This window comes from Thermobia domestica, chromosome 5 (genome assembly GCF_964235325.1).
Source record: "Thermobia domestica chromosome 5, izTheDome1.hap1.1, whole genome shotgun sequence".
Lineage (NCBI taxonomy): Eukaryota > Metazoa > Arthropoda > Insecta > Zygentoma > Lepismatidae > Thermobia > Thermobia domestica.
The window spans coordinates 219,274,812-219,296,778 of record NC_137458.1 but is presented as its reverse complement, the minus strand read 5'-3'; the positions used below and the strand labels follow the sequence as shown (position 1 = coordinate 219,296,778).

The 21,967-nt window shown below is 35.0% G+C and overlaps 1 protein-coding gene and 1 long non-coding RNA gene across 4 annotated transcripts in view; one reads left to right on the top strand and one right to left on the bottom strand.

Annotated features, from left to right (window-relative positions):
• The window catches only part of LOC145684770 (trypsin-1-like), a 78,702-nt gene that overhangs the window by 43,042 nt on the left and 13,693 nt on the right, over window positions 1-21,967 (top strand). The window contains exon 5 of the mRNA XM_081757142.1: window positions 17,507-17,706. Coding sequence (XP_081613268.1) covers window positions 17,507-17,706 — 200 coding nt within the window. The remainder of the gene's footprint in view (window positions 1-17,506; window positions 17,707-21,967) is intronic.
• The window catches only part of LOC145684771 (uncharacterized), a 67,987-nt gene continuing 47,888 nt past the window's right edge, over window positions 1,869-21,967 (bottom strand). For 2 of the 3 annotated variants that reach the window (XR_014131390.1, XR_014131392.1), the window contains one exon: window positions 1,869-2,453. This is a non-coding gene — a long non-coding RNA (uncharacterized LOC145684771). Of the gene's footprint in view, window positions 2,475-21,967 lie in introns of all 3 variants that reach the window. The other variant, XR_014131391.1, reaches the window with a different exon arrangement.

Here is a 21,967-nt window from a genome sequence, read left to right as displayed (position 1 = left end):
CCATTGAAATGTGACATACTTTCAATTTGAGGGAATTTATTGGGATCATTAGTCCATCAACTACTTATATCGTCCTGATATTTTTTCCGTTCCCACGTATCTAGTTTTGTTTACCTACATACATACAAAACCTAGATAGATAGATAGATAGATAGATAGATAGATAGATAGATAGATAGATAGATAGATAGATAGATAGATAGATAGATAGATAGATAGATAGATATAGCGAGAGAGAGAGAGTTTGTCTGTATGTGTGTTAGTGTATTTTTACTATGTTAATCAAAATTAAGTGAAAATAAATTCAGAAATTTCATTCACTAAAATATTAAACAATTCCTATAATTTCAAACATATATAGTAGCCAAACTACATCTTGGATTTTAAATACAAACATTAAAAGTATTCCTCAACTTCAACAATCAAAATTGAGAAATTCGAAAACAAAATCTTTCTGAATTCTGGTATATTTCACAATATTTTTTACCGTAAAAGAACTAACTAACTCAATGGCCAACGGAACCCGGAGGTTCAATGTCACGTTCACAAAATCTCTCCAATAACTTCTCTCCTTAGCCACCTCCACCTAGTTTCTACTTTGTATTCCTATTTCTGCAAGACCTATCTTAATAATTCTCTTCCCATTTGCGCCTAGGTCTTCCTAACGGACATTGCTCAATTGAATTTCCAGTCCAAATTTTGCAAGCGTTTTTAGTTTCTTTCATTCTCGCTACATGATCTGCCCATCTAAGCCTACTAGGCGTGATGACTCAAACAATGTTTGGTAATCAGTATAAATTATGCAGTTCATCGTTATGAAGTTTCCACCATTCCCCATTCCCGTTCCTCTTGAGTCCGAATATTCACCTCAGTATTTAATACTCAAAAACTTTCAGTCTGCGCTTTTCCCTTAAAGTAACGACCATGTTTCGCCAACATACAGTACAACAGGCATAGTTATCGTTTTATATCTTTTAAGCTTCAAATGTTTCGACAGAGTTCACGACGACGAAAGACTTGGAACTGAATAATTATAATAACCCAAATTCCCTCTTTTCAATCGACATTTTATTTCTTTGTGTGTATGATTTTGGTCTGTTAATATTGATCCCAGATACTGAAAGTACGCACTTTACCGAAAATAGTATTTGATACTTTGACGCATCCGTAATTCTCAGTATTTCGATCCCATTGAATTTCCATATATTTACTTTTCTCTGCAATTACTTCTAAACCTGCAAGTTTTTAATGAGATCTTTGTATTTATTTCTATTTTTCTATCATTTCCTATGAGATTTACATCAACACCATACGCCATAACCTGGTGAATAATATTCAACTCTCGGGCCTGGTTGCTATCTTTGATGTTCCTTCTAGCGTATTCCAAACCAAAGTTCAATAATAATGTGGACAACGCACCTCTTTGTTTCAGAAGATTCTCGACGTGAAGCTCGTGGACGAGAATTTTCCTACTCGCCCTTTACTTTCGAGTAAATTTAACGCATTTTAATTAATCTAACTAGTCTATTTTGGTATTCAAAATTCTGTAAGAATGTTGTACAATGTTTATCTCCTAATACGGTCGAAGCCTTTCAAGAAATAACTAGGGTAAGTTTGGGTGAATCCAGACAGTTGTGATGTTTCTTTTCTTTTACTACTACCCCGCTAAACAAAAATATCCAATACTTCATCCTATGCTTTAGTGATATGTTGGTATGCATGTACAACTGAAATAGTTTTCCTGGAATGGCATGTTAAGACATAAGAAATAATTTTCTGAAATTTGACGAAATCTTTGATTTTCAAATTTGGAAGGGTGAATCCGGACAGTAGGCTGGCGATTCCGGACATTCAACTTTGAAGGAAGATATATACATGATAGGTATATTTTAGCTTATTACCTTGCTACACTAACATGATAAGTACAGAATTTAAATACAAATACATGATAAATACAGACAAATTACGAACATAGCAATTTCTATACTAATGTCTTTAATGTTGAAATTGTAAGCTAAATGCAAAGTAGTGTAACTATCACTATATTGTTTAATCATAAAACATAGCAATCACATTTGTTTCCATTAGAACTACATTGAACTAGTATTTTTAGCAAGTAACAACTATATTATTAGAAAAATGTATTATTTGTGTGCACTGAGACTAACATTTATTTATTTATTTTTGCGTTAATGACGCCTGCCAGTTTCGTGAAGCACTAGAAATAATTCAGACACATTATCCACAGATAAGACACTGTTCCTTATCACCTGTCACACATCTTTCATGAAACCAGGTCTTTCACAGAGTAGAGGATACCCAGGAATCGTATTTGCTTGATGCCCTAATAGCACAAGATGTGCTAGGCATTTGCCATTTAGTTGTCCCAGCGAAGAAAGCGGTACCATCGGCATACTGGAATGTATGGACGTTTGCGAGCAGAACCGGGAAGTCTGAAACAAACAACAAGTAGACTAAGAGGGATAAAGCTGATCCTTGAGGGACGCCAGAATGTAGAAATATTGGATGAAACAAATGATGGTTAATATGAACATAGGTAATACGGCAGGCCAAAAAGTTATAGACAAAACAGACGTATGGTGATGGTAATTTAAGTTCGATGAGTTTGAAGATGAGAGCGAGATGCTACACTTTGTCAAATGCTTTTTCTAGGTCAAAAAGTACAGAGTTATAATGATTTGTAATAAGGGTGCTTAGCTGTTGGAGCTGATCGTTTTTAGAGTATGACGGGCGGAAACCGGCTTGGTAAGATGGGATGAGATTACGTGCACTGAGATAAGGATGAAGCCTATTGACGAGAATGCGTTCAAGTATTTTGCTAAAAGTTGAAGTGAGTTGCATAGGGCGATAGGAAGACACGGCACTGGGTGGTTTATTCGGTTTCGGGAACATGAGCATTTTAGACATCTTCCATTCAGCGGGGGAAAACCTGTGCGAAGGATGAAAGTGAATACCGAGGCTAATAGGAGGAGGAGTGACTTTCCTTGATATGGCGATATGTGATTGAATCCAAACCTGGAGCAGAGTTTCGTTTAGCCTGAACAACAGAAGTGATGTCGACAACAGTGATAGGAGAAGTGAGTTCATTCGGCGGCAATATATGATTGGCACTAGGTTGGAAGATAGGAGCTGCTGTGTTGACTTTGTCTACTGGGTGAGAAAAAATACGATCGGAGGGATTGAGGGGTAAAGATATCTTGGAGGTAGTCGGCAAAAGTGTTGGTCTTATCCGTATCAACAGCAACTTGACTGTCGTTGATGATGAGTGGGTGAGAGGTTTTACTGAATACACCCCACAAAGCGCATTGCAACGTTTCCAGAAATGTGGAGGATGTGCCGTGTCGGCAAGAGTGTTACAGTTTTAATCCACTGGCGTCTGTTGTACGCTTCAATATAATTTTTACAGAACGTTTTAGTTGATTGTAAAGACGTAGAGCTTCGTGATTTCGTGTCCGGACGTAGTCACGATATGCTTGACGAGAGCGTTTGATCTGAGCTAGGTAGTGCAGAGGTAAGTTAGGTTGGTATGGAGTGGAACAAGAAGTTGGGATGAACAATTCAGATTCACGGGTGATCTCAGAAGTCATAGTAGAGACGTGAGCATATAGCTCGTCAGATGATGTAGGAGGGTGGAGATCTGCGACAGCATGGGTAAGATATGTGCGATAGTGATGCCAATTGGCTTTATCAAAGAGAGGCGTTCGTAGTGGTGGAGGTGCAGTATGTGAACGAGCGGTGCCAATATGATATGAAAGTTTGACCGGGGCGTGGTCACTACCAAGGAGATCAAGAACTGTGATTGTACTGTTAGCGGCGAGTGTATTAGAGGTGATGGCAATGTCAGAAGTGGTATTGGATACGGGTCTAGTAGCAGATGGGAGAATATGTGTTATGCCGGTAATGTGAGTGGTGATATGGGGTGTAAAGCGTGTGCGTTCATTGGGAGTCCGACTATGGCAGTTGATATAGGCGAGAATTATGAAATGTTTATAGGTATTAGAAATATGACTGAAAAATTCAAGTGGGATGGGGTGGCCGGGTCTAACATAGATAGTTGCAAAAGTGATGATGATTGACTTGAAGTGCAATGTAATGATGATATTAGTGGCGGCGGTTGGACGTTAAAAGTGAGGGGGCAAGACATGATCTGAATATTTAATTTCAAACGTTAGTTTTCCTGGTTGCTTGTAACATTTTGTTTGACGAAAACTTGTATAACTATTAGGATACTGTCTTTTTCAGTTAAAATACCGTTATATTGAAACTGGAAATTAATGAACAAGTTATATTTTTAATTCCACGCATGCTATTATATGTGTTATTACTCTTAGGATGACAGTGAATACTACAAACATATGCTACGACATTTAAAGAAAAACTTTTGCAGCTTTCCGAAACATGTTCGCTGCCATTAAGTACAGTTTTCACTTTCTTGGAATATATCACAACTCAGCAATACTTAGAGTCACTTCACATTTCAGTTATACAAAATGATCCTAAAACCTAGAATTATGCTGAATTTACTAAATTTAATTGTATATACAAAACTATATATGTACACCCCTAAACTCGTATATTACACTGCAAAATTAATATACATTACTGAGCCCCTTCGTGGCTAACGGGTTAGCGTACACGCCTTTGACGTGGGAGACCCGGGCTTGATTCCCGTGGGAGTTCACTTGGAACGGACACCACGTTGATCATTAAGTCCACGTCTCATGTAACTTCGCTGCTGAACAGAATGTTAAACTGAAAACAAATATCAAAATATTCCTTATTATTAGAAAGAAGAAAATACATTTTAGGAACTGTTGATTTTTGTGCAATTAAATAATAACTTGTGAAGGACTTCTTTTCTTGTTAAATGTTATCTCAATTAGTTCCAGAGTGGCTGACTAACATATCGAGCCCTTGCAAGAAGAAATGAAAGTACGCTCAAATTGTGGCGCTCCAATAGGTTAATTTTTGGGCCATTTTTAGTGGCAGTTCAAACGCAATTCCTGTAGCTTTCTTAATTCCACGGGAAGAGAACCAATACGTACTCATGGAACGACAAATATTTTATGGCACCCTTTTTATTCTATGAACCAATAATACATACAAAACTTTATATTTCCAAATAAAATTATATACATTAATGGGTAATATCAAAAAGGGAAGGCAACTGCCCCCCTTTGGCCCCCCTAATCGCCGCCCATGGATGATATGCTCAGGGAGGTGTGGAACAGGACAAATGTGATGGCGAGATGGTATGTGAGTGCGAAAGCCAATTGCTACTCCCCCATTGGCCCGTAATGCAGAAGCTGTATTTATTATGACGAGTGACTGTGTAGCGAGGAACATTACTATGGTAGACTTGGTTAAAAAGGCCCCATTCTGCAAAAATGCAGATACATGTTCTTCGAGTAACAGTGCTTCGAAAAGGGTTTTATTTGTATTTAAGGAGCGAATATTCATGAAAAGAAAGACTAAATCCATTATAACGGATAGGTTAAACAGTTGTTTCTTGACGTTATGTATGAAAATGAACGTAGTTATTGGTATAGATGGCGTAGAAATTGACATTGAAGACTGATTTAGTAGCTATGGTAAATTGTTGTAGAATATGAGTGCGTTGAAAAGGATGAATGTTTTGTAGGGTGAGTGTGAAAAATTAAAGAAGCTGCTGGATAGTAACTGGATCAGTGCTTTGGAGATAGGTTTTAGGTGGAAAGTCTGGCATCCGGAGCGATACGACTAAATCAGGATGTTGTGGATCAAGTTGAGGTTTATTCTTGCATTTGTCACTATAGGCCGGATCTTGTTCGTGTCATGTGGGGCTTTCAGGCGGCTGTTGAAGGTTGGTGCAGAGGCGCGTAGGATGTGGTCCTGTGCAATGTCCATATACTGGCTGATTTTTGCAATTTACCGTGTTCTGATCTTTGTAGATTTGAGACTTTTCGCATCTCACAGGAAGAGGATCTGGAGAGTGTGAAGGTTCAACCCTGTGGCGACGTTTATAGACGTATGCGCCAGTAGTGAGTAATGCATCTATCGTATCTTGTGAAGGTGTGAGAACGCGTACCATATAATTTGCACCTTCATTGTTTCGTATGCGAATGACCTTATGAATATTATGTCCCTCATGTTGAAGCTCTTCATGAATTTCGGCGTCGGAATATGTTGGGTCAACCTCCCGGATGACAACAGATAGATATGGTGGACGTTTAGGTGGCGGTGCTTGTTTCTGACGAGTAGAGAAGAGAGATGTAAGAGTAGCGTTTTTCCCGAAGATCTCAAACGAGGCCTTGTTTCTAACGGTGATAGCGAACTGAGGATCTATGGACTTTAAGATATAACCGTTACGTGTCTTAATTATTTCTGCTAGTGAAATGCTCGGAAGATATTTTCTAAGTTGTAATGTGATGAACTTTTCATTGCTGTATTTCGTGTCATAATTTTGAAGAAGGAATGAATGAGAATCGAGCGATATGGAGGTAGATTATTGGTGAAAGATGGTTGAGAACGTAGATTGGTTCTATTACTATTGTCATCAGCTGCATCCATATCAGAATTTTCTGAAATATCGTCTCTGTGCTGCTTCTTCGACTGATGTCGAGGCTGCTTAATAGTATCAGCATACAGTTGTGTGGTTCGTGGAGACTTAGACCGGGTGGAGGCATTTGAAGCTGTTGAAGCGGTGGAACTGCCGGATATGATTCGCTGCCGGTTGCCAGTATCCTTCCGCTTGACCACTTTCGTGCTGGAAGCGGACAGAGTGGCAAAAACCGGAGGAAGACTACCGTGCCGTCCATCTACCTTTGTAACAGAAGCAGCTTGATCTGTCATAGCAGAGGCTGATAGTTTTCTGGAGAGCCGTGAGACCCTAACATGAAGTGTAGATGTGTGATGAATATGATGAAGGCAGGACAACCCGTTTGGATAGTTGTCCAGGAGGAGCGGCTTCTCTGGTTCGATCCGTAGATCCGGACGCCCTTGGCTTGATAAGTCTCACGGACGGATCTCTAGAAAGAAACAGAGGAAGCGGCTCAGGATGTGGAAAAGGAAGGATAATTCAAAAATCGTCACCATATACAAGGTAACGCTTCAGAGCAAGCTCTGGTTAAGTATGTTCTCACCTGAAAAAAAATATCTTAATGTTACGCAAGTTGATTTTTTCATACATAAACTGAAAAAATGTATGACCTACAAAAGAATTTATACCAGAGATTGTCTGGAACATTATTATGCACGTTATACAATTTAATTTGTATAGAAAAATAAATGTCAATTATATGGACTAAATTTATAACTAAGTTTCTTTCCTCATACCTACATCAGCTGCATAATTGCTTACAGACGCACTGCTGCTCTCTAGGGAGCGCTTGATGAACTACAGAGCAAACAGATACTCTTAGGTTCGAGCTTAATTCCTGAATTGCTAGCAATTCCAGGGAGATAGGCAAAAACTAATGTCAGATTATGAATGAGAGACCTCAACACGTGTAATACGCCTGAAATTTTCAAAACAATAATACCCACGTGGACCAGTGTAATTGGTGTTAAAATTTTTAAAGTAACCCTAAAATTAGGGAAAACTTACAGAAAAGTCGAGAATTCGGGGATGAGGTCCGGACTTCCAGAACACACCTCTGCAATTACTCAAATGTTTAAACCAAAGCGTTTCCACTTTAGTTTTATGTGGAAAGTATTCTACTGCACGTTTCAAGGAAAATAAGTGTAATAAAAATGAACGAATATAATTGAACACCAAGGTATATAACAAACTAACTTTTAGGATATGCAAAAGTAGTTTACTTTAAAAATCCTACACAGGCCATAATTCGATGAGCTAAGAAATACAAAGTAACAAAATAGCATACAAGTTTCAGTCTACAGAGCAATTGTTACCTAAAGAATGGCTATACACTATATCGAGAAGCGACATAAGACGAGATATGTTTTAGATATTTTTCGTATCGTCTCGATTCTCAGGAAGGAAACGAGACAATATTTTGAGTTAGCCTTGTCTAGTCTCGAATGTAAAGTATTCATTCTCATCTAGACTTTATTTGTTTTGTTTCATCAACGACAAAAGAAATTTCTTTTCTCATGAGTAACACTAAAAAAATCGCAATATTCTTGCCATATATAACATTCCTCTTTAATAATAGTAGTATGACCTTAGTGATAATAACCTCCTAACTTTTAATCTTCTACAAAATAACTATTATTATTCCTGAAGATTTGATAGTTCAAGTATTGAAACATCCCACTATTCAAATATCTGAAGATAATAAAACGTGTGTCATCGCAGATCCCTTGTCAGGAAGAATTCTAAATTAAAAAAAAACACCAGCTGGAAATCCGAACCGAGTACCTGCAGAATACCGTCCGAGCACCTTCACCACTGACTCACGATCACTACACGATGAGTGGTACGTCTTTACTGTTTACGTTAGATTTCTTTCTCTCCAGTTACAAAGTTATACGTCGTTTTTCCTTCGCTTCAAAATGTCTTTCGTATTTCTTTTATTATGTTACGCCTAGTGTATATTGTTAACTTGTGTTGTTCTTGAAACTTTAGTTCACAATTTAGTTTCCTCCTCACACCCAACTAGAGTTATGACAGATTTAATTCTCACACTCACGTTTGTTTCCAAAGTAATCGACATTACCTGGTCAAGGATTTGTATCCGCCACTATTTGTTATAACGATTTTAAGAAGTGTTAAGCAATGTAGACCCACGAAACAAATATTTTTCACGGATAGTAATGTATTATTTTACCACCCAAGACGCTCGTTTCAGATTTCATCGTTATTAATTGAATAACTACCAACACACAGGTTTCTATGGTAGAAAAGAAATACTGTCCCACACTCAAGATTTCTTCAAAAATTGTTGTCCTAACCAAGACTTGGCAACTTAAACCTTGTTCAGCAAACCGACAGTTACACTGTTTATTTCTTTTTGAAAAAATCAAATTTTCTTTCCGTTCTTTCTCCCTCCGACCATCACCCCATGACAAAACTCTCAAGTTAGGAGATCGGAAGTATTGAAACAATAGTCGAGGTGTTATAGGCAGTAGGTTAGTAATAGTGGGGTCTTGTGTTCAAATGCACTGTAAGTCAATTTAACCCTTTTAAATTTAATTTATTCTTCCAAGGTGTATGATGACTTCTCTTACTCAAAGTTCTCTATCTAGAGATGAAATACAAGAATCATGATCATGATAACCGAGAGAAAGAGAGAGTGGAATTATCTCCAATTGAAATATTATCCGAAACATTCATCCATACTCATATTTGACTACGTTTTAGTTCATTTCTGATTATTCTTCTTTACAAAATTATAGTTCTCGATAACTTAGAATATAGCAAAAGATAGTGAATGATATATTTTTGCGTATTATAAGAAACAACTCGTATTCTTTTGATATCGTAAATGCTTCTAATAAAAACATGCTTGTGTTATTAATTGGAGATCAAATTACACAAATTCATGTTGTGTGCCCACAAAATATGGCTATTTGTCAAATTATAAACATATGGCGCGTTTTCTACTGATGCAGTGGTTTTCGAAAATTGAACTCACACACACTGGATATAATTTTCTTTACTTTCTTAGGTTGTCTTTCCTTTTTCCTTTTCATTTTCGTTTTTCATCTTGATTTGTTTCATTTTCCGAACTCACTGGAAACTAATAATATAAATTCAGAAAATATTCCTGTTATATTTAATGTGTAAGTGAATAATAATAATAGTAATAATAATAATAATAATAATAACAGGGGGCGCGGTGGCTCAGTGGTAGAGCGTTCACCTCCGGCGCTCGGGGTCCCTAGTTCGATCCCAGCTCGCGCCGTGTGGACTTTGTGGTGGACAAACACCGCTCTCGTGGGTTTTCTCGGGATTCTCCCATTTCCTCCCACTTTCTTCATTCCACCTTTTCACGCATTTCTCATTATCACCGTCTCCTTTAGCCTAACCGGCAGAACCGTGGGACGTTAAGCTTAAAGATTTCATTTCATTTTCAATAATAATAATATAACACATTTAAAAAATAAAAACTACGATGGTTTTGCTGATAAATAAATATCCTCCTGAAACGATGATGGGAGTCAAATCATCTTGACCTGATATTTTTTGCATAAAGTTTTAGTAGAAATATTAAAACTGATAAGCAACAAAAGTGGAGCTGACGTTTAAATGAAATATGTAAAACATTCGGAGATTTTACAATATACTTTAACCTGTCGTATAAAATGAACGTTTGATCAACATTGTTTTTTCTGGGTATGTCTAAAGTTAGATAAGATTTCTTTGTAAAATTATCATGATATCAATCGCTCTGTAGATACTACGCGGCGCTTTCTACCTCATTGATTTTTTTATTCATTGCAGAGGCATAGATATATTTCTAATTGTTTGCTGTTTTCTACATTGACATATTTCAAACAAGCCACTGCATTTGTAGAACGCCTTGTGTAGTTCTCAACCTACAAACCTTAACAGTATTGTTGGTTGTCTAACGTTGCAGGATATGAAAATTGATGTATGAATGCACTTTTGCTCATGTATATACCTTATGAATGACATCAGTAGCAAATTGAGTTTTCTAGCCAAAATTAACTTGAGACATACACCATTTATCTCAACCCCCATCATCTAGACTTTCCTAGTGGACAGGAGCTGAATGTGCTGTATGAACGACGATAGACCAAATTGAGTTCAGATTCTGAGTTATGAGACAGTTCTAGCCTGAATTTGTATGACCAAATATTATCCAAATATCGAAGTAAACATTTCTTCTGGACAACCACGGTACATACTTCATGAAAGAGAAAATAAACCGAACTGAGATCACGTTTCTGAGACATTCTAGCCTAAATTATTAAATTAAGCGTACTTCTTTTTCTCCACCTCCCACTAGATACTCCTTCGTGATGTTCAAAACCGTATCTAATTTACGAATAATTAACACCAAATTGAGTTCTGAGATTCACATATACTTCTAACCGTAACCCAGATACTACTACTATTATACTTTGAATAATCCTAAATGGGACACGCATAATCCTAATAAAGACGCATATTAACAGTGACACGAATATCCGTATCGGTAACACACACATTACATCCATAAAAACTAAAAATATTTAACAATGAAAACATTCTCTTAACAGTAACGTAAGTTAACAAAAACATCTATATCGCCAGCAATGAACCTCATGTAACGTTTATAAAAACTAAAACAATCCTACGAGTAGCATACATACTCCTAACAGTAAGTACGTTCACTTATACTCCTAGGAGTGATTCATATTTTACTTCTACGAATAAAAATGCCACGGACAACATGTGCGCCACAAACTGAAATGGACCTGAGATCTCTTCTAGGATCACTTATTTTACTCTAGGAACGAATAAAGTTCTAATTTTAAGTTCCACATTTATGTCAATAGAAAAAGAGATGTACCACCAGGGGTGAATGCTCTAGCACTTAGCCCCTTGCTTTTCGCCCTAGGGTCAAGGAAACGATTTTTCACTCCCGAAATGAAATGAATGATGTTTTCTTAATTATGCGTCGTGCCCTTATAACCCCTAGAGAAAAAAGAAGTTGCACCAGAAATGAGCTCTCTATCCTGAGTCACGGGCCTCACGAGGTCAAAGGAGCTGATTTATTACTGATGAAATCAAATATATGTTTTCCGTATAGTTTTGTATATCACGATTATGCCTCATACGCTAAAAGTGATGTATTATCAGAGTTGAGCAGTTGTCACATTACACACACATTAAGGAAACATAGTTTTAATTAATAAAATTATTAAGTTTGGGTCCTACGTTTATCCCTTGAACTAAAAGATATATACCAACCCGGTACATGCTTTACCGGTCACCCGCCGCAGCCCAATTCAAGGGAGTCAATATTTGTATCATAGAAGACTATCCTTTCTTTTATATATATATATATATATATCATTCCTATCTCAAATTTATTACCACCACTAAAGTGCATTAGTGATCTAGTTTGCCAAACCAGAAAAGTAACATAGAAAGTGCCAACTTTGAACCGCTTGGTGGTTCATCTCGGCCAATAAATTCACAAAATGATCTTAATGCTTTGGATCTGGACTTAAATCTGTCGAAGGAGTCAGCAGAAGTTCTTAGTTCTGGGCTTCACAAGTATAACATATATATATATATATATATATGTATATATATATATATATATATATATATATATATATATATATATATATATATATATATATATATATATATATATATTATTCAAGTTATAAATTGTTATAGCAAACACACACAGAAAGGTATTAACATACCAACCTCAAAAGTTAGCTTTTAATAACGCAGCACTCAGTCTTCACCTCTACCTTCGCTCCTTACCAAGTATTAGGTAAGCTTTTTCTATTGTGTTATAACGTTACATTCCTAACGTATTTCTTCACATTAAGGTCTTTTTATAACTATTTTCTCAATATTATTAATACTTAAGGAACACACACATCAGATATTTTCAAGATATATACTAAGAAACACATTATTTTTATAGACGGAATTTTCTTCATACAAGCCTAAATATTGCTCATATGGGGTTTGCTGAATTATTTTCAACCCAATTTCCAAACAAAAAGCAGTTAAACACATAATAACTGATACTATTTCGGGCGATACTTTTAAAAATGATAAAAGTTATGTATGTTATAAACAAATATTATAATTCTGCTAACAAACTGAAGATCGACAAAAATGATTAACAATACCACATATTGAAAAAATATGTCAGGCAAACTTTTCCGAACAAAATTTTTTTGTAAAAACAATCAAAAATGATTTTCAAGAAGTGAATAATTGATCAAACATGTTTTAACTGCAAATACATAAAACTGTTCAGTAGAAAGTTTCAAGGAAATTCCGTTTAACAAAACGGAAATTGGCAAACAATAATATTGTTGTACCAAAATCGTTTCACTGTTTATCGTCATGTTTTATAAAATCTGTAGCCACTTCATTAAAAAATATACGGTTTTTAAATATACGACTCAGAAAACAGAAAGGTTGTAATGTTTAGTTTACCATTCTTGCGGTGACAGAAATGTTCAAGAATTTTAAATTACTAAATATTTTCTTTCTGTTATACATTATTTCACAAAATTTTATATTATTAAACATAGGTAAGGACAAAGTCAATGAATACGCCTAACAAATCGGGTTTAATAAAAGATAATTTTCTACAAATAATCTTTCGCTATGAGTTGTGACTAAATTCCCTAAAATTAAGACTGATGAATAGTTGTTATGTAAAAATCGTCTGAAACAATTAAATATCAGGTTTCAAATCCAAATTTGAGAAAGCGAATTGGTACTGCCATTTGTATTAGATCATAGTAACATATCAGGACTCTGTACCAGTTCAAATAAGTAGTATTATGATAGATTTCAGTATTCAAGATAACCAGTATCCTTCTTTAGAGTCAAAACATTTTATAGAGTGGCCCAAAAGTAGGTTTACAGTCCCGTACTGATCGGTCATGACATTTTATATAATTTGCTTACTGTTATCCATAGAGGTATTGAGTTACTTTCTTCCTTATCTGTTCTTAATTTAGTTTCACTTATACCTTAAGCTCGGAACAAACCAAGGAAAATAAATTCATCATCTTAATAAATTAAAATGTCATATTTTATCCATGCTGGTTTGTATACTTACTTCTTTGCCACCCTGTATATTATAAATATTAATGTAACATTTCTTCAAACGTATTTGAAGGATATTTTCAAACTTAATCACCCAAGTAAAGAAATATGTGAACGTGACTGTGGAACAACTTTCTAATTTCAAATATCTCATCATTTACTGAGATTTTCTATAAAATATAAAATTATGTTAATAAACTTGATAAATAATCATTAAACAACAATATATGGTGGCTTCAACCAGGGAAGGTATTTTCCAAATCACAACTAACTAAATTTGGTTCCGAAATCTTTTGTGTGGTCCATTGACCAGATATCTAAGGATAATGCAAATCGTTTAATTAAGGAAGATAACATCCAATTCGCATTTCTATGTACCAAATTTCCTTCCTAATTTTTAGAGAGTTACATACATTGAACTAGCTGCATAAGAAAGGACTGAATCACTGATGATACTGAAATAAGTTGAGTTGAGTTAATTTTGAGTTAAAGTCCCTTGATACTGAAATAGTTGTCACAAGTTAAAAACACATATATGATGATTTGAATAAGGCAAATTGCTTCCAAAATCATATTTACCATATTTTTTCCCAAAATTTGAAAACGTGTCGTAGGATAAACCATGATGAACCTCATATATCTCTCGTAAGTTAAGACACGAAAGAACATCTAAGATGTTTCTATTAACAAAAGCAAATTCCAAAATAATATATTACATTTAGTTCCAATTGTTTTGATAGAGGTATCTAGAACGAGGTAGTACCTAATTTACAAATATGTTCATGGCCTATACATTAACACTACTCACAGTAACATTTTGCTAGTTATTGATGTAGAATGACAAAACGTACCCTGTGCGTATACGCTCGAAGTTCTGCAAATGTTCACACAGACTTCAATTGCGTGAGTGATATGTAATTATCAAACAGATTTAGAGATTTGTGCATTAAAATTAAATAAGAAATATTGTTTCGCAATATCATCACAATATTCAGCACACTGTAAGCTACGAAACGGTTCAGAGGAATCGTAATTACCGCTTTCGTATTATTACTTCGCAATTTTAGGGACAAATTTATATCATAGTCCTATCCTCCAGGGACCTAATATTACATTTACTATAAGCTATAGTGAGTTTCTAAATTAATAAATGAATTATAATGTACACCATCTAATTCGTTCACAAATTACAGAGTGGATTTTTACGACTCACTTTCCGAAATATTATTTAGAAAATTTGGGTCAATCCGAAAGTATCTTAGTCCTATCGTCTATGAACGTAGCATTCAATTTTTCCCTACGCAGATATACATTTCCAAATTAAACCGTAAATCATAACAAATTTCTTACAGATATTGTATCTGCCACTCATTTGTCATCATAATTTCCACTCACAAGTTTACTGAAGTGCATGTTCGAGCACTATAATAATTTACCAAGTTTTATTTATTCGTAAATCCTAAATTAACGTAATGTTTCCTCTATAACCGCTGCAATGACCCCATCTGGCGAGCAAATAGTGAAATAGGCGACACGTGTCATAGCTATGCCATATAAAGTACTTCATTGTGCAGCAGAGTCTAGAATAATGCCTACTCACATTTTGAAATTGCGGCATGTGATTGATCCGAGCAGTATAGGAGGACAATAAAGGTATGTCATGCTCTATGAATTTTATAACGGAAAATTACCCATCAAAGCTTCAGGAAACATCAACGCCGTACGTGGTCAAGGCGATGTAAGGTGCGGAAATATCAGAGGTAAATTCAGAAAGTTTTCATCTGCTTAAAACATCTCGCCGGAAATCAACGAAAAGAGAAACATGTACAGTTGGACATTAGCGGTCCAATTCTTAGACCACTAAATCGATTCTTTACAAAAAGAATGTTCGCTCTCTCTTATGAGACCGTGTAGATCAATACTGAAACCGAAAGTTGTGGTGAGCCTTTACTGCTTCCGGGCTTGGTAGAGAGTAAAGGCTATGGCTGAAAAGTCTGTTCGGATGGGTAATTGATTGCAGAAAGCCACTTCTCCATATTATCCTTTTCACTGTAAAGTGATTAACATAAAAACGCTAATTCTTTTATTTCTATTAACATTGGTTTGAATATTTCTCCGTAAACGAATTCGATTACCCTTGCTTTTGATCCTCTACATACTGTACAAAATAGGTGGCTCATCAAGATCTTTGAGAGATTTTCCTCTTGTGGACTTAACGGACACACAGACAGAGTAAGTATATATCGGAGTGTTGGTAAACCAATCACGTTAGCGAGGTGTTTCTCTAATTGTAGTACTTTCATCTATAAAATAAAGTTGTTTCGTGTGTCTATCCTTACGAAGATTCGAAAAGGAATTCTATGATGAGGAAAAAGTATCCGTGCCCGGGATGAAACTTTCATTCTTCAAGCATGCACACATTTTTGTCAGATGGAAATTTCTGGCATTCTGCTCCTCCGTCAATACGCGCACTGCAAAGAATAAACCCATAACCTATTTTGTAACAATTCACTTGCATTTACATACCATTACAGAAAAGAGAAAAGAAAAACCGTTCAGATTATTCATTTTCTTAGTGTTGAAAACTCGTAGGATACAAACGACAATCACTTAACGACATTCTAAAGTATGACTTCGTCTGAAGAAAGTGCATTGCAAAATACTGTTAACTACAAACAGCGTAATTGAAGAAACAAATAAATAAAAAGCACAGAATTGGATTCGAACTACTCTATTTTTGGTATGAAAGTTTTGAATATTCACACAAAGAAAGAACTAAACATAGGTTATCTTGCTTTTTCCTGAAAACTAACTGATTTACCGAATGTTTCTCAGTAACTTAATTTCCCTAATTATCACAATTTCTACTTCATTTTACTTTCTTCCATTCTTAAGAGAGGAACACGAACACACAAACTTCGCGGACAGTTAAAATTCATAAGGATCTCCCACCAGGAACCAAACCCGGGACTACGTACACCAAAATCTCACGCGCTAGCCAATAAACCAGCAGGAAAGTCATGCATGGCTATGGAAAAAGCTGCGGAACTTGCTTTGAGATATATTGATATTGAGGGAACTGCTTAATACCATTTTTGTTTATTACGATTTTCTTTGGATTAAAAAACGTGTGTGTCGTCTTCAATTAAACACGTTTTCTACATTTGTCAAGGCACTATTTGGTTCTGAAACTAACATTACATTAAGTAATGGAATAGACCCTGAATGTTTCAAACAGCAAACAATCTGGTGAGCTGAAAACGCTTCACTACTCTATTTTTACTTATGAATTTCTCTCCTATCGTAGTACGTCAATGCCAAACTCACAATGTTAAGAGACTTAAAAAGTTCAGGTGAGCATTTATATTTTGAAGAAATGTACCATCAGGTCTGTAACTTTGGAGCTGTCATATTTGTTTTTTAGTGGTATTACGTTCTTTAATGGTGAGCAATATTGAAACCTTAATTCACTATTATAACATTATTTTTTACATTATTGACTTCGTTAAAGACCAGACATCAGTTAGTTCCAGAACCATTTTAGTTCGGAGCGATTGTAAGTAGAAAGAATACCTCGTATATTGCAACAGAATTGAACGTAACGAAAACGAAGTAAATACTATAGAATCTTGTGAATAAACTGCTACTTTTTATTGTATGGAACTACCAAGAGATCCCTTTCTTCCAGCGTCACCTCAATTTCAATTACTGTAATTTTAGTCTTTTTTCGCAATATAGTTTATTCTAACAAGTAAATCTCCTATATTGGTCTCTACACAGACTTTGGTCAAGAAGAGGGCATAATAGCAGGCTGGGGTCAAGAATCACCCGGGGGAGATGTTTCTTCTATATTGAAAGATACAGAGCTGCCATTAATTCCTATTAATATATGCCGCACAGAGACTAACTATCAAAGTAAAGAAATTACTGACAACATGATCTGTGCTGGATACGAAGAAGGAGGAAAAGATGCATGCTTGGTAAGTGATTTTTTTCTGAAATTATATAGGAAACACTAATGTTATATTTTCACACATATGCATTTTTCGAACTTCGAACATTTCGGGTTTCGTAGTTTCAGCGAGTCATAGGTTTAAGAACATTGCACAATATTAAGCTTAGGATTTCAAAGTGGCCTCCTCAAACCTACAAGATAGTTCTTGTTAATATATATATATATATATATATATATATATATATATATATATATATATATATATATATATATATATATATATATATGTGTGTGTGTGTGTGTGTGTGTGTGTGTTAGGGTGGTTCTTAATTTTTGATTTCTGAATTTCTTTGGACTAACCCCTAAATGGTTTCATATGGGACCAAGTTAAGCAAGGAAAAAAATTAGCTCCAATGAATAATATTAAATGGTGCCTCAAGAGACCTAAATTTGGAAGCCGGTTACAATGCATAGCATATGAAAAAAATCTAGAATAAACTATTGTAAATTAGAAACGGCTTAAGAGAATCCGAAGATATCCTGGATAGTGGAACTAGAGGAAGGAACACACCTAATGTTGTATAGTATTGTCATAGCAACCATGAAGTTCGCCATCTTGGATTCAGGTGAAAATTTTCAAATAGGAAGAGGGTCATGTGACACATCGGTTTGAGGTAGCATTTTAGGAGAAACACAAATTTGGCACTATTTTAACGGTAGCTTTAGTCGTCTAAGAATTATTACCTGTGAAAAGATTTCTCTTTTTTACAGATAATAATTTATACACGACTAAAAAAAAGGACATGAATTTGCCGCGAAAAGAACTAAAAAGATATGAACGGTTTCAAAAGAAAAAGGAACGCAAAGCAAAAATGCAGTTCTGAAAATTATTTGTTAGAATTTTAAACACCAAAATACATGGAAGTAAGCATTTCAAGAAATCCAGACCCTGCAAGAGATGTAAAAGGGGAAAAACTATTTTTAGGCCTACTCCAAGACATGTTGCTACTCTTGATTTATACAAGTCACTGATAGTGCAACAATGCATATTCTGACAGCGACGGCAAAAGCATTAGGCCATAATGTATAGGAACTAGTAATAAATATGTCTTTCATTCACCTATGCTCAGAGAAAATCCGTAGCGGACTTACACAGGACCACCAAAATAATCTCGGTGTGTATCAAGTGCGATGAGACGGAAACGTATTGCCGAGTTTGACTGGCTGAAAGACTCAAGAGTTTATCAATAATTATTACAGGAGATGGTCATGAGAGGCTAATTGGTTTTTCATTATCAAGAGGAGAACATATTGCTTCTACTACAGTTCATTAGCTTGGAGAAAAGAATTTTGTAAAGTTCGTGCACTCAATTTGTTGTAACAGTACTCCCTGCAATATGTGTCACGTCAACGATGCCTGCATTCTTCTAGAGCAGAAGCTCCAAAACAATCTTCTATATCTTCCTCAAAGACATTACATTTATGAATTGGTTTTAAAATGTGTATTTGACAAGTGTTGTGTTTCGTTTGCATCTGGACTAGATGTTCCCCTATTTGAGCGTTTTCAGAACGAGTGGTCTAAAATAGATTTACCAATTTTATTCCAGGAATTGATGATGATGATGTAAGGAACTATATTTCCGATGTAAGAAATGAAGTATTAAATTTTGCTATCAAACTTGTAGAAGCAGGACACTGCCTAGAAGATTACAGGGAATGTTTAGAACTGACCATCATATTCTTGGGTGGCATACCTCCTGGAGGAGTTTTCTTTCGTTTAACTGGAGCAATTCGCCATGCAAGGTGGATGGGAAAAGCTATCTACTATTTAAAATTACTTCTATTTGCCAACAATTTCGTTTAATGAAGTAAATAGAAACGGGTCTACGGAGAGTATGCATTTTTCTGATACAACTATATGTGAAAGCTTGATTTAAATGTGATCAAGCATCCCATTCACTAGTACAAGACCTGCAATTTTTGAAAGGTTTGTACAGTTATAGACAAATAGATACTGAATTGTCTGAACTGGTTCTTTCTCTACTTTCTCGGCATCTCTGGTACTTGACGGATGAATACATAGCTTTGTTTTTTTTTATGATGAAGTTAGCATAATGGAAAAACAATAATTGGGAAACCGTGAAGCAGCAAAGAGGCTTGACGCAAGCAACTATCGTGAAAAGAGAAATCAATCATTTTGTTGCAAGCAACAAATTTTTCTCGAGAGATTTAAAATATTCAAAGGGTTTCTTGAGTGCGATCCGATTTCATGGTCAAATAACAATGACTATCTTCAAGGAAAAACAATAGTTAAATTCATCCACATAACAAACGATGCAACAGAAAGGTGAGTGAAACTAATATAAGATTACAGCAATGTTCCTACGAAAAATTAGGAGCACAAACAGCAGATAGTGAAAGCCCATAGAAAATCTTTACCTAGATGTGACAAAAGTCAACTGTGTACGAAATAAAATTGAAAACTTACCATAAACTATTACATAAATAAGGAATATTTCGATTTCTTCCAAGTTATAATTTTTCTTTTTCCTTTATAATGGTCTATGAATCATCTTGATGGGACACCTTATTTCTAGTTCACGGGAAAACAAAGATTTTACTTTCTCTAGCAGTTTGTTTCCAACTTATGTAAAATATTTCCAAAATTCTTACAAATCTCTGGTGCATAACTACAATAAAATAACATTACATCGAAGCATTTCGTTTTCCGCATGTAATAATTCTTACATGATTATTGGTAGCGTAAAAATAATGCCAGATTTGTGCTTCTGGGAAAACGCTACCTCAAAACGATATGTCACATGACCCTCTTCCTATTTGAAAATTTTGACCTGACTTCAAGATGGTCGCGATGATAATGCTATACAAGATTAGCTTGGTCTCTTCCTCTAGTTCCATTATCCAGGGTATTTCCCATTCCCTTAAGTCGTTTCTAAATTTCAAGGGTATATTCCAGATTTTCCCCATATACTATATATTGTAAACGAATTCAAAACTTTAAATCGTTTGAGCCACCATTTAATATTTTTCAATCGATCTAATGTTTGTCCTAGCTTAATTTGGTCACATATAGAAACATTTAAGGGGGTTCGTCCAAGGAAATTCTTAAATGTATTTTTCTCATATAAGTAAGGACCATCCTAATATATAACAAAAATGTCCTTAGCTAGTTGTTCTTGTTTAGTTATTTGATACTAACAGTTAGTTAGATAATTTGTATAACCTGGTACTAGAGTATTATATGGCTAGAACACCAAAGGAATTTTCATCTTCCACGTTTCTGAATTAATTAAACTATATATACTGTATCTGAAAACACTAACCAACTAAGCCACAATTTTATACCACTGGCGGCAGATATGTCTGCTTTCAAACACTTTCTTATCAGATCAACATCAACAAAGAATAATGCAGCTTACTGTAAAAAAACGAAATATGTCTTATGTATTTTACGTACGAGAGTACATGAACGTTTGTGAGCTAATAAAATGTATTGTAAGTCCTCTACATGTAAGTATATAAACAAATAACTGACTCGCCTACAAAAGTCCTCCCTTGGAATAACCTGTAACCTAAAATAACTTGGGAATTCTCGGCTTAGCTTGCTTGTATTCTTAAAATTGCGGGGCATTACTCATAACGGATTAGTTTATATACATGAATTCATTATACCACAAATAAGTACTTGTTCTTTTAATATATTTCTTTATTATGCAAAAATAAGTAAAATAATTGTCATGTCTATACTCAAGGTTTAAGTTGTCAGGTAATAACTGCTACATAAAATATATATGAATTACTATTAAATTTTGTCGTCCATAATAATCATTATACTGCAAATGACTATTTAAATTCGGCTAGAGAATTGTTTGATAAGACCTTGTTAATTTATTACAGTAATAAAATTGGTTACTACCGGTATGAGAAAAAATAATTAATAGTAATATAACTTAACATATATATTCATTTTCTGAGTATTTTTAGATAGAAAGGTTTAAGATATTATCATACATTACACTTTAAAACTTACACAAATTAGTGTAGGAAATTGCGTTACTTCTTTCTATCGTATGTGAAATTATCCGCATTCTTACACGCAGACATAATGTCGATGTTCTATATCGACATTAAATAAATCTATAATTAAATGAATGTGTTCTAAATGAACGTGTAAAATTCAAAGAAATGAGCCTACTGTTATATGAATCAAGAACGACAAATTTACAGACGTTCCAGTGGATAACTCTCCTCTCTTCTACGATCTA